The sequence below is a fragment of the Anser cygnoides genome, chromosome 27 (assembly GCF_040182565.1).
Source record: "Anser cygnoides isolate HZ-2024a breed goose chromosome 27, Taihu_goose_T2T_genome, whole genome shotgun sequence".
Taxonomy (NCBI): domain Eukaryota; kingdom Metazoa; phylum Chordata; class Aves; order Anseriformes; family Anatidae; genus Anser; species Anser cygnoides.
In genome coordinates, this window is record NC_089899.1 from 1,024,080 (window position 1) to 1,034,395 (window position 10,316).

Genomic DNA, 10,316 nt, shown 5'->3' on the forward strand with positions numbered 1-10,316 from the left:
GTGCGTTGTTAACAAATCCGTTAAGGGAGCTGACATGCATCCCGGTGCTGCCAACTCCACTAATGCGGTATCAAGGAATTACGTTCTCAAATGCAATTTACTGCAGGGATACTTGGAGGACAAGTATTTCCCAAAGTAAGAATTCAAAGAAGGCTGAGGCTGCATCTGAAATTGAGGAAACAGCTCTACCCCACCTAGAGAACGCAGACTTTGCGTTACTGAGCCACTTCAGTTCTTTGTTTCTGTTAATTTTCTAGGTGGATACGGACCACCTCCTCCAGGCAGAGGAGCTCCTCCACCGCCACCACCATTTACCTCATACATAGTCTCTACGCCTCCTGGGGGATTCCCACCTCCGCAAGGATTTCCACAGGGCTATGGCACCCCTCCACCATTTAGTAAGTGACGTTCGGGAGTCTGAGTGCAATCCATCACCAAATTCAGTGTTTGGCTTCTGCTCATCTTTCTCTGGACTTGGAGCTTCCCCTACGCTTTTTAAATCCATCCTTAAATGCTCTGCCGAGATTGTATATTCTGAGTTGTCATCAACTATTTTTGTCAGGTAGCTGGGTTGCTTTCTCTTGGGTGCTGTAATAGCCTGTTCTCTAGTTTAAATATCTGTTGCTAAACAAATCTAGTTTCATTGTGTACCTCTATTATGACATCTGTGAGAAAACTTAAGAGATTATTGCACGGTGACCTGGGCTAGACGCAGGCTGGGATTTTTCGAGAAGCTTAAGGAATTAAGGTCACAAGTGGCATTGGAAATGTAAATAGGATTTGAACATCTACGCCCTCGGGCCGCCTTTTGAAAAGTCTAGTCACAAACTTGCTTTAAAAAAGGTAGGAAATGCCACGCAGTGACCCAGAGTTGGTTCTTCTCCAAAGAAGAAACCATTTGCTTGAGATACCTTCGCACCTTCTCCCCCCACCCCCAAGATCTTGAATGTGGTAACATGGCTTCCTTCTCACATCGGGTCGTGCACAAACAAAGAACTTGCTGCCTAGTCCTACTCCATCACACATTCTCTTTGTTGGTTGCTGATGTGGCTGCCATCTTCCTTTGGGGTGAGATTTTCTGTGTTACAATGTAAGTTGTTTTTACTGTGTGCCAGCTACAAGTAGAAAACATTTTGACTTAAATACTTGCAAGTCTGTTACTGAAAAAAAAAAGTGCATTGTACTAAATCCAAGCAAGAATTCAGGGAGGTGTTGACCTGTGTCTTCACATACATTGCACTTTGCTTGTGTTTCAGGTTTTGGTTATGGTGCTCCTCCTCCTCCACCTGACCAGTTTGCCCCACCTGGAGTACCCCCTCCACCTGCCACTCCGGGGGCAGCACCACTAGCTTTTCCACCACCACCACCACCATCTCAGGCAACTCAGGACATGAGCAAACCCCCAACTGCTCAGCCAGAATTCCCTTACAGTCAATTTGGTAAGTAACTGCATGTAAAATAAACTCAGCTTGATCCTTCTTCCCGTCCTGCTTTGCTTTTCTACTTGGGTGCAAAGTCAGTGTTCAGAAGCTGTTTGCTAACACCGATGGCACTTCTGTCAAGGGGGGGAATGCCAGCCACCAGCTCTCAAGGGATCCTTAAATCATCCAGCAGGTATTCTAGCCAGCGGGTATTTTCTTAACCAGCTCTAGACATCGTTTGTATCCTGTGAGATAGTCTTCAGAGACCTCTGCAGTAGCAGGATAAGTCACTGATTTGCTCTCTCCCTGAATCCGCAGTTAAAACTTTTTTTTTCCTCCCTAATAGCTTCATGCAGCTTGTAGACAACTGTTTTGTTTAACTGACTTTGATCAGATCGGAGAATAGACTTTAAGAATAGCATCGAGATGCAAGCAGTATGGGGTATTAAAATCCAATCTGCATGCTTTTTCCTCCCATCCCCTGTTCCTTCCCTGCCTTACCACGAGCTGTAGTTTTGTCAGAAGCACGTAATGCCTACGCAGTGCTAATTTGTGCTGTAGGATAAGTAACTGCTTGAGATAGCTGATGAAAGACATTGGTGTAACAGGTTTTAAGCCAGTCAGACAGTACTACCAAACAAAATAAAAACAAAACTACACCTGGATAAGCGCTTGTGCTCCTCTCTGTGGAAACTAAGATGGAGTTTTCGCATTGCTCTTCCACGCAGCCCTACTTTTAATCAGTGTCGTCCCCAAGACCTGTCCGTGGCATACTCCTTTTTCTGAAGATGAAGGAATTGGTGGTCTTCCACTTCTGCAGTCAGTTTTTTGCATGCAGTAGGTCCATGGATTAAGGCTACTGCTCCACTCTTGGACAGATTCTCCATGTGTTAGCGTATGCCTGACTGTTTTATTTAAAGTGCCTGCGGAAACTTTTATGTAATAAACAGTTCATAAAGTTATTTGAATAGATACTATTTGAAGTTCCAAAAATGCAAAATGTGTTTAAAAAAACACGGAAGATTAGCCTTCCAGGTGCATTTGTAAAGCAAGCAGATGTTCTCATGTTGATGAACTTGAAATGTTTTAAATTTGTTCTAAACACAGTTGCTGTCAGAGAAAGCTTTGCCCTTGTGACTCAAGAGGAAGGTTTTCTTGTCTTGCAAGAACTTGTCTCTTTGCAGATCCCTTTTGAGAGGGGGTGGACCCTACTAAATAAAATACAGAGCCACGCATAATCATTTACATTCTGCGGGAAGCCAACATTTGTGGTGTTTCAGAAGTCTAGGAAGAATCTGTTTTCCAACGTTGTGGGGGTTCCTCTATTTGGTGTGTGTGGTGCCACTCGCCTCTTGTATATTCTAGGAAGCCTATTTCCCAGGGAAATATTTAAAGTGCTTCTAATTAGTCTCTAAGAGTGTTGGGTGGGGAGGGAGGAGGGAGGAAAAGGTGTGTGGTACTGCGGTTTGAGGAAGGAGGCTAAGAAGGTTGGTTTAAGGCACAACTGAAGGTGGTCTCTCACCTTGAGTGGTTTCTTAGCTTGAAATCTGTTACGAGCACAAGTGCTAACAGAGAAAGAGGTGTTTAATGTGCAGCAGTCATCCACCTGTCCGTAAAGCTACCTGTAAAATCTTTTAAACTTTTTAAAAGAGCTTCGGCTCTTCTTGTGTTTGCAAATTAGCGAGCAGCACTGCTGTACAATAGGCAGCCTCGCTGATCTGCATGTATTTACGTAAATGCATAAGGCTTATGGGCTTTAAAGAGGCGCTGAGTTATCTAATCGTTGTGGCATTTTCAGATTTGTCCTGGCTTGACAGCATCTTAAATGCTGCGATGTTTACAGCCGGGGTGAATGTAAACACGAGTAAATTAAACGCTAACACGGGTGTGTCTCCCTCACCCTGAAAAATTATCTCTGCACAGGGCTCTCTCGGGGTTCGTCACCCTGGTCTCCTCATTTCTTACTAGGGCTGGGTACCTATTCTCAAGACCCTTCAGGCTACGCGCCAATACTTTGTTTACACTCTTATGGTCAGGCTGAGCAGTGAGAGATCTAGGTAGGTGGTGCCTATTTACAACCAATGCTCTTGATATGTCTGCCTCGGGGAAACTAACTTTTGTTTCTTGCAGGGTCTCTCCTAAGGGGGTGGGGGGAACAACGTGGCTCAAATGTTTACTTGGGCAAGTAAGGGCAAAACACTTCTGTTAGCTCGGAGGGAGGACTCACGACTGAAATACGAATGACGCTGCTGATTGCTTCCCAAGCTGCTGCGCTGGCGACACTTTATCTCGTGTAACCGAACAGAGCTCAGGTTCCGCAAGCCAGAGATTGAGACCATAAAGCTTGGCACGGCTCGTTTAGAAAGCAGAGCCCTCTGGAAGGGCAGGTGAGCTGTGTGTTTCTTCACGGTGAGGTGCTGGTGCAAGCTGAGAGCTGCAGCAGGAGCCACAGCGAGGGAAGACAACGCGCACTTCCGTGTCTGGCTGCTCAGCTGCGTGCTGGAGGCTTCCTTTTTGATAAACAAATGGAGAGCTGTGGTTTCCCCCACTGAATGCTCTGACACTGCGCTGTACAGTGAGAGTAACTTCATTTTCTTTCCTTCTGAGCCTCGCCCCTTGGCAAACAATTAAATTGTATTTTTGGTAGTCTGCTTATCTCGGTATGAAAAAAAGCCTGGATTAGCATTTTTAGCTAATAGAAGCCTTGTGATAGATGTGTTTTAAGGCTCATTAGCAGTTGCAAGTCCTGAGAGACAGGCAGAGCTTGAAATTGAAATACTGAAGACATGCTAAGAGACTTTGTTTGGGATTAAGAGAGTTAAACCTGCTTTAAGCCTGCACAGGGAGAAGCAGAACTGCAGAAATGTACCGAGCAATTAGGGTTCTTAATACCATCTTTTATAGCTGAGGCTTGCGCTGATGCCGCTGTTATGATTGAGTTGTATTTAATTAAGGGAACTTTTATTAAATTTCTTAGTTTCTCAGCGTTCTTAATTCACATCTAGTTCTCCCTCGCACTGGCAGCAAGAATTCCAGCAAGGCTTTTCATCTCCGCCCTTTGTCCCTATTCCCAGTTTCTGCCCAGCCCAAATCTGGGCTTTGGTGCGGGCGCTGTGCAGGGCAGTGGTCGTAGCCTCGCTGAGCAGCAGGAGGGGAGCGTTGAGTTCTGCAGGCTGAGGAAGAACAGGATAAATATTAATAAAAATACTAATTTCCTGCACGCATTCGTGTGCGCTGCAGTTGAGCGGCCTTTCAGGCTTAAACCTCCCCAAGCTGTGATGCAGGTGGTGTTTAGGGGACGTGGGGACCTGCTGTGTCGTTCGCTGCTGCTGATCTTCAGCTGGGTGAAAGCGTTCATCAGCATCTGCAGCAGCAAGCACTGGGGGGCAGGTTTTGAAGTGGAACTGGATTTTTGAACTTGCAACAAGCAGACGTCAGCCTGTTCGTGTGATGAGCCTTAGGGGAAGCATGTCAGTTGTTTCTGAGTTAGGTTCCCTTACGCAGTCTGTAACGGGTGGAGCGGTCGCAGCCTTTGGGATCCTGCTCTGCTAGCTTTGCCCCCTCGTGTTTCAGTCTCAATTTTAGGAACTGAGCATTTCTTGAAAGAGGCCAGTTAACTAAAACACACATTCAGGCAGCAGTGCTTTTTTTTTTTTTTTGAAGCATCTTCTCCAGCGTGTCTTTTCAGCAGCAGAAGTTTTTGACTGTTCAGGGAAGATGAAGTTGCCTTTGCAAAGCGAGGCTCTAAAAGCTCTCCGCCATCAGTCAGAGGTGCTGCCGTTTAATAGCCGTGAGATGCCAGGAAGACTTCCTCGCTGCATCTTCATCTCTGCTGAACCTGACAGCGCTAGCTTTTAGCAAAACAAAAACGAAATTTAAAAAAAAAACGCTACTCAGAATGAACTGCCAGCCTGCCAGCGAGCCACCTGAAGCTTCTGAACAGCGGCAGTGTGAGAGCCTTACCTGCTGGCTGGGCAGGATTACCTCAAAAGTGAAACCTGCCACCTCTGCGCGCCTCCTCGGTTCTGCTTTAACCTGGTCCTTCTGTACCGGGAGGCAGATAACGTGAAGAACTGAAAGCAGCTGCTTATCTCACCGTGTTAGATCGAAGGGCTCGTGTTCCAGGGGCTGCGTGGGGGGAGGGAGCGGCGTCAGGTTTTGAATTTGCACCTCTGCTGCTCCGCGCGCGTGAACGACGCTGGAAGCTGACTGCTGCCTTTTCCCCTTCTCCCCAGGGTATGGACAAGACTTGAGTGGTTTTGGACAAGGTTTCTCTGATCCCAGCCAGCAACCCCCTCCCTACGGAGGCCCCTCGGTGCAACCATCCAGTGGCCCACCTGCAGGAGGAAGCGGGTTCGGACGAGGACAGAACCACAACGTGCAAGGATTTCACCCCTACAGGCGCTAGCGTGGGCTGGCAATCAGGGAGTTCTGTCCCCACGGGGGGCCTGGGACCAGCCGAGCCCAGGAGCCCCAGACTTCTGAACTTGTGACAATCACATACTTGATGGAAGAAAAACCTAACAACATTTTTTTGGGGGGTGGGGGAGATGGCTTCTGAAGGCAACGCTGTGGGTGTTTGGACTGCAGTTTTTAAATATTTTCCTTTCTCTAACCCATCAGCACAAATAAAGAAAATGTCACTGGTTCAAACTACAGGGTTTTAAAAATGTCTTCAGCTTTAATTCAAAAACTTCAGGTTTCTTTTTTTTGAAATTATTTTTCCTGAGCCTTTGTTTTACCGTATATTGTAAACTTTTATGTTTAAAAGAAAAAAAAATATATACATTTACAGATTGTGAAATTTTTAAGAGAAATTTTCTACTATGTATGCTGGCTTATTTTTTAATTTAAAACAGGGTTTCCGTTAGCACTGTTGGAAGTGAGGGCGAGCTGCAACCCCCTTACTCCTGACATTAGCGGTGGGGCGGATGGTTCAGAAACTCTGGGAGTTAAAAAGAAATCTACTGAGTGTATTTTGCTGTTGTTACCTGACGGTGTAGAACTGGTAACAAGGCAGGTGCAGACTTGTTGACGCACAGAGTCACTTAGGAAGCGCAGCGTTAGGTCTGTGCTTCAAACTCTTTCAAATCCTCTGTGGATTTCATTAGGGGTTAACGGAGGCCTTGTTAAGATGTAGATTTCCCTCAGGCAAAAGGTTTAGGTGCATTTTGCACTAACCAGTGATTACCCCTGGTTTGAATAAAGAGAAGTACATTTGGATTAGAAACACAAGCCTGTCTCCATTTTTTTTTTCTTTTTACAAAAAAGTTTCTTGTGAATTTGTGTTTTCATGAGAAATCAATTGGCGGCCTTGAAAAATCTTGCCTTGACATCGGCATACAGGCTTACGCTGTGCCTCAAGGGACTGTTACACTACCAGCAGTGGGATGTGAGCAGTAATCCTTCGTGCCACACAACTTTTACCCTGGTCAGAAGAGAATCAGCTGTGCGTGTTCGCTCGTTCGCGTGTTTGTAGCTGCGATAGGCTTCGGCTGAATGCGGCTGTCCCTCTGACCTTGAGTTGCAAGGCACCATTAAAAAAAAAAAAACATCCTTACAAGCTGCGAGCAGCATGAGGAGGTGTCTGGATTTGTCCACCTCCAGGAAAATGCCCCTCAGCTGAAATGTGGAGGTAACTGGGGCAAAATGCCCTCTTGGTGCTGACTCAGAGGTCACGTTCTCAGTTTCTTTGTTGACACAGCGAGAGGCCTGCTCTCGGTGCTCCTGCTGCCTCCAGTCGCTGGTCTCCTTTGGAAATCTTTTCACCAGGGACGTCCTCCCTTGGGATTTCCTCTGCAGCTGCTGAGCCCAGCACCAAGTGGGTAAAATGTGGGTTTGCGGCCATCTCTGTGGGTTGGTGTCCCTAACTGGTCTGGGTCTTCAGGAGTAGCGCTGCAATGCTCGTCCCGTTCCCCGTGAGCCTAACCCCATTTAAATGAACTGCCCTAACAGGCCAAATGAGCATCATGTTGTGAAATTAGTTGTAGGTACAAGCAGGAAACATCCTCGGTGCCATCTGCACTTCCACACGTGGGGCTGAGGCACGCTGCGCTGTCCAAACCAGCCGTGTCCAAATCAGATGGGGCTTTCCAAGGGCCTCTTCCCAAATGCTAGCTTAGGTCCCTGGTGCTCATCCTGTCCAGGTGCTCATCGCTTGGGGCTTTTTTTTTTTCTTTTTTTTGGCAGCTCTGTTGAATGCACCTCTGTCCGAAGAACCCTGGCACAGGGTCTGCGCACTGCTGGGTGTGTGCCTGCTCGTTAGTCCTCTCTGCCCAAAATCGCTGTTTTTGGGGTTTAACTCCTCGGGAGCGGACAGTGCTCTGCTGTGAGCTCAGAGGCCGCTTCTGCTCCTGCCGAAAAGCCTTCGCTCAGCACCGGTTGAAATGCAGGGCCCGTTGGGGTGCAGCAGCGTGGCACTGGGGTGCCCCGGGAAGGATTTCGATGAGCTCAGCGGTTTTTATTTCGTAGCTGCGAGCTTCCCTGGCTTGTCCCCGTTCCACGCGCTGTGACTCCTGCTGGCTCGGCTCCTTGCTCAGCTGCTCCCACGCCAGCCCAGAAGTGGTTTTAGGGTCCCTGCGCCCATAACCCCGTGCTCTGCCTTCGCTGCGGCGGGGCTGCTTTGACTTCTCAGCGCCCGGCTTGCAGCGCTGCTGGGCCAAACGCACCGCGGACAATGGCGCGAGGCGAACCGCGTCGCTTCGGAACAGGAAGGAGACCTCGAATGGCTGCTCAGCCTGCCCGGATAAAGCTTTTGGGTGCCGGTGCTGCCTTCTGCCCCGAGCCGGCTTCTGCAGGTGAGCGTAAATCCTTACACCGCCGGTAACCACAGGCCCTCGCGCCCCGCGTAACGCCAGCGCCGAGCTGAATGCGGGCAAGGAACCGGCGCTTGTCCACGGACCCGTGGGTGAATGCTGCTGAATTTGGGGTGGTGCTGCCCTCCCTGCTGCCGGCCTCGCTGGGAGCGTCCCAGCCCCTCCAGCTGGGGCAGGCCAGCAGCAAGGGGACCCTCCCCTGACGGCCCCCGGGGGCCGCGGCCCCTTTAAGGGCAGTAAGGGCGGAAGCGCCGCGCGGGGCGGGGCTCGGCGCCCTTCCGCCCTTCCCCGCCGCTCTCGCGAGATCCGCCGCTTCCGGCGCGCGGCCGGCCCTTTCCGCGGCGACCAGGCCAAGATGGTGGGTGCGGGCCGAGGGGCGGACGGTGCTATCCGCCGCCATCCTCCGCGGGGACGGCCTCGGGGGGGCTCGGGACGCTGCTACCGGACAGGGCGGACCCGGCCTCGTCCTCAGCGGGCGGGATGGCTCCGGGCCGGGCCTCCCAGAGCCTGTCGGGACCCGGATTCCCCGGGCTGGGCCTAGGGCCCGCCGTGGCGGGGCAGGGGTGGGGGTGTGTGGGGAGGGCCGGGGGGGGGCGGTGAGGGGGGGTCCCCGCGGCGCTGACCCCCGGCCCGTTCCCGGCTGCAGGCGGAGGTGGAGCAGAAGAAGAAGCGGACCTTCAGGAAGTTCACCTACAGGGGGGTGGACCTGGACCAGCTCCTCGACATGTCCTAGTGAGTGCGGGGCTGGGGGCGGGGGGGGGGGGCTGCGGTGGGGTGTGGTGGCCGAACTAACTGTCTGCCTGTCTGTCTGCCTGTCCGTCCAGCGAGCAGCTGATGCAGCTGTACAGCGCCCGCCAGCGCCGCCGCCTCAACCGGGGGCTGCGCCGCAAGCAGCACTCCCTGCTGAAGCGCCTGCGCAAGGCCAAGAAGGAGGCGCCGCCCATGGAGAAGCCCGAGGTGGTGAAGACCCACCTGCGGGACATGATCATCCTCCCCGAGATGGTGGGCAGCATGGTCGGCGTCTACAACGGCAAAACCTTCAACCAGGTGGAGATCAAGGTGAGCCTCGCTGCCACGTCCGTGCTCTGCTCTCCGGTCCTGGCCCAGCACTATAAACGTACCCATTCACTGCGTTACGCAGAACCTCACACGGCTGTAGTCCTGCCCTGTGTTTGAGGGCGGTGGTGAGGTTCTGCTGGGGTTTCCCAGCGCGGCTTGGCCTGGAGGAGGGTCCCGGAGCAGCGTGCAGCACTTCTGGGGGTGTGCTGCTGAGAGGAGCCTCGTCTGAGCCTCACAAGGCGTTGGTGGAGCTTCGAAGTAGTGAAACACCGCGGCTGCTGCACCCGGCCTGGTTCCCTGCCTGCCGTGTGGATGAAGGGGGCTGGGATGGAATAACCTGCCGCACCAACGTACACCTTGCGTTTTCTCTGGGAGCCCCGTTCCAGGTGTTAAAGCCAAGCTAAAAACACAGAAAAGATCCCACAGCCCGTGCGCTGGGGCAGAGGGAGCTCCTTGCCTCGCTCAGCTCCGATCCTGCTCCCAGCAGCGCCTCGGGCAGAGCCTGTTCCCCACGCGGCGTTTCCAGAGCTCTGCGCCACACTGGGGCCAGAAGACCCGGATGCGTTCGGGGCGTCTGCCAGCGCAGTGAGAGGAGGGTCGGGCTGTGCCCTGCCCGCTGCGTGGGGTGACTGGGGGGAGACGCGGCTCCGAGCGCGCCCAGGGGGACGCAGGTGGCGGCGGCGGCGGTGCTGTGTGCCCGGCCCAGGTCCTCGCCTCTAACGCCTGCCTCTGCTTCTCTTGCAGCCCGAGATGATCGGTCACTACCTGGGGGAGTTCTCCATCACCTACAAGCCGGTGAAGCACGGCCGGCCCGGTATTGGTGCCACCCACTCCTCCAGGTTCATTCCGCTGAAATAAATGAGACCTTCGGGGAACTTTTTCTAGGTGTAAATAAAGAAATTCCTCCCAGCTGCCTCTGCTCTGCCGGCGGCCTCGTGGAGGACGCGTCCTGCGCCTTCCCCTCCTGGTGCAGTTCCCGGCTGAGCAGCGAAGCCCCCCCGCCCCCGCCGTGCCACTTTCC

The 10,316-nt window shown here is 52.0% G+C and overlaps 2 protein-coding genes across 6 annotated transcripts in view; both read left to right on the top strand.

The window, feature by feature from the left end:
• The window catches only part of DAZAP1 (DAZ associated protein 1), a 25,830-nt gene extending 19,446 nt beyond the window's left edge, over positions 1-6,384 (top strand). For 3 of the 5 annotated variants that reach the window (XM_066984112.1, XM_066984111.1, XM_048055278.2), the window contains 3 exons: positions 258-398; positions 1,257-1,439; positions 5,657-6,384. In XM_066984112.1, the coding sequence (XP_066840213.1) occupies positions 258-398; positions 1,257-1,439; positions 5,657-5,829 (497 nt within the window). In that variant the 3' untranslated portion in view covers positions 5,830-6,384. Of the gene's footprint in view, positions 1-257; positions 399-1,256; positions 1,440-2,149; positions 2,384-3,389; positions 3,479-5,656 lie in introns of those variants that run through there. The other 2 variants (XM_066984114.1, XM_066984113.1) reach the window with 2 other exon arrangements.
• A 2,138-nt stretch (positions 6,385-8,522) lies between these two features.
• Positions 8,523-10,204, top strand: RPS15 (ribosomal protein S15). Its single transcript, XM_066984116.1, has 4 exons — positions 8,523-8,594; positions 8,883-8,968; positions 9,061-9,295; positions 10,040-10,204. The coding sequence occupies exons 1-4, from the start codon at positions 8,592-8,594 to the stop codon at positions 10,151-10,153; spliced, it is 438 nt and encodes a 145-aa protein (XP_066840217.1). The 5' UTR covers positions 8,523-8,591; the 3' UTR covers positions 10,154-10,204.
• The last annotated feature ends 112 nt before the right edge of the window (positions 10,205-10,316 follow it).

Coding starts and splice junctions, on each gene's coding strand:
- RPS15 (XM_066984116.1), top strand. Junction 8,969..9,060: donor CAGCTCCTCGACATGTCCTA/GTGAGTGCGGGG, acceptor CTGTCCGTCCAG/CGAGCAGCTGATGCAGCTGT. Junction 9,296..10,039: donor TCAACCAGGTGGAGATCAAG/GTGAGCCTCGCT, acceptor CTTCTCTTGCAG/CCCGAGATGATCGGTCACTA.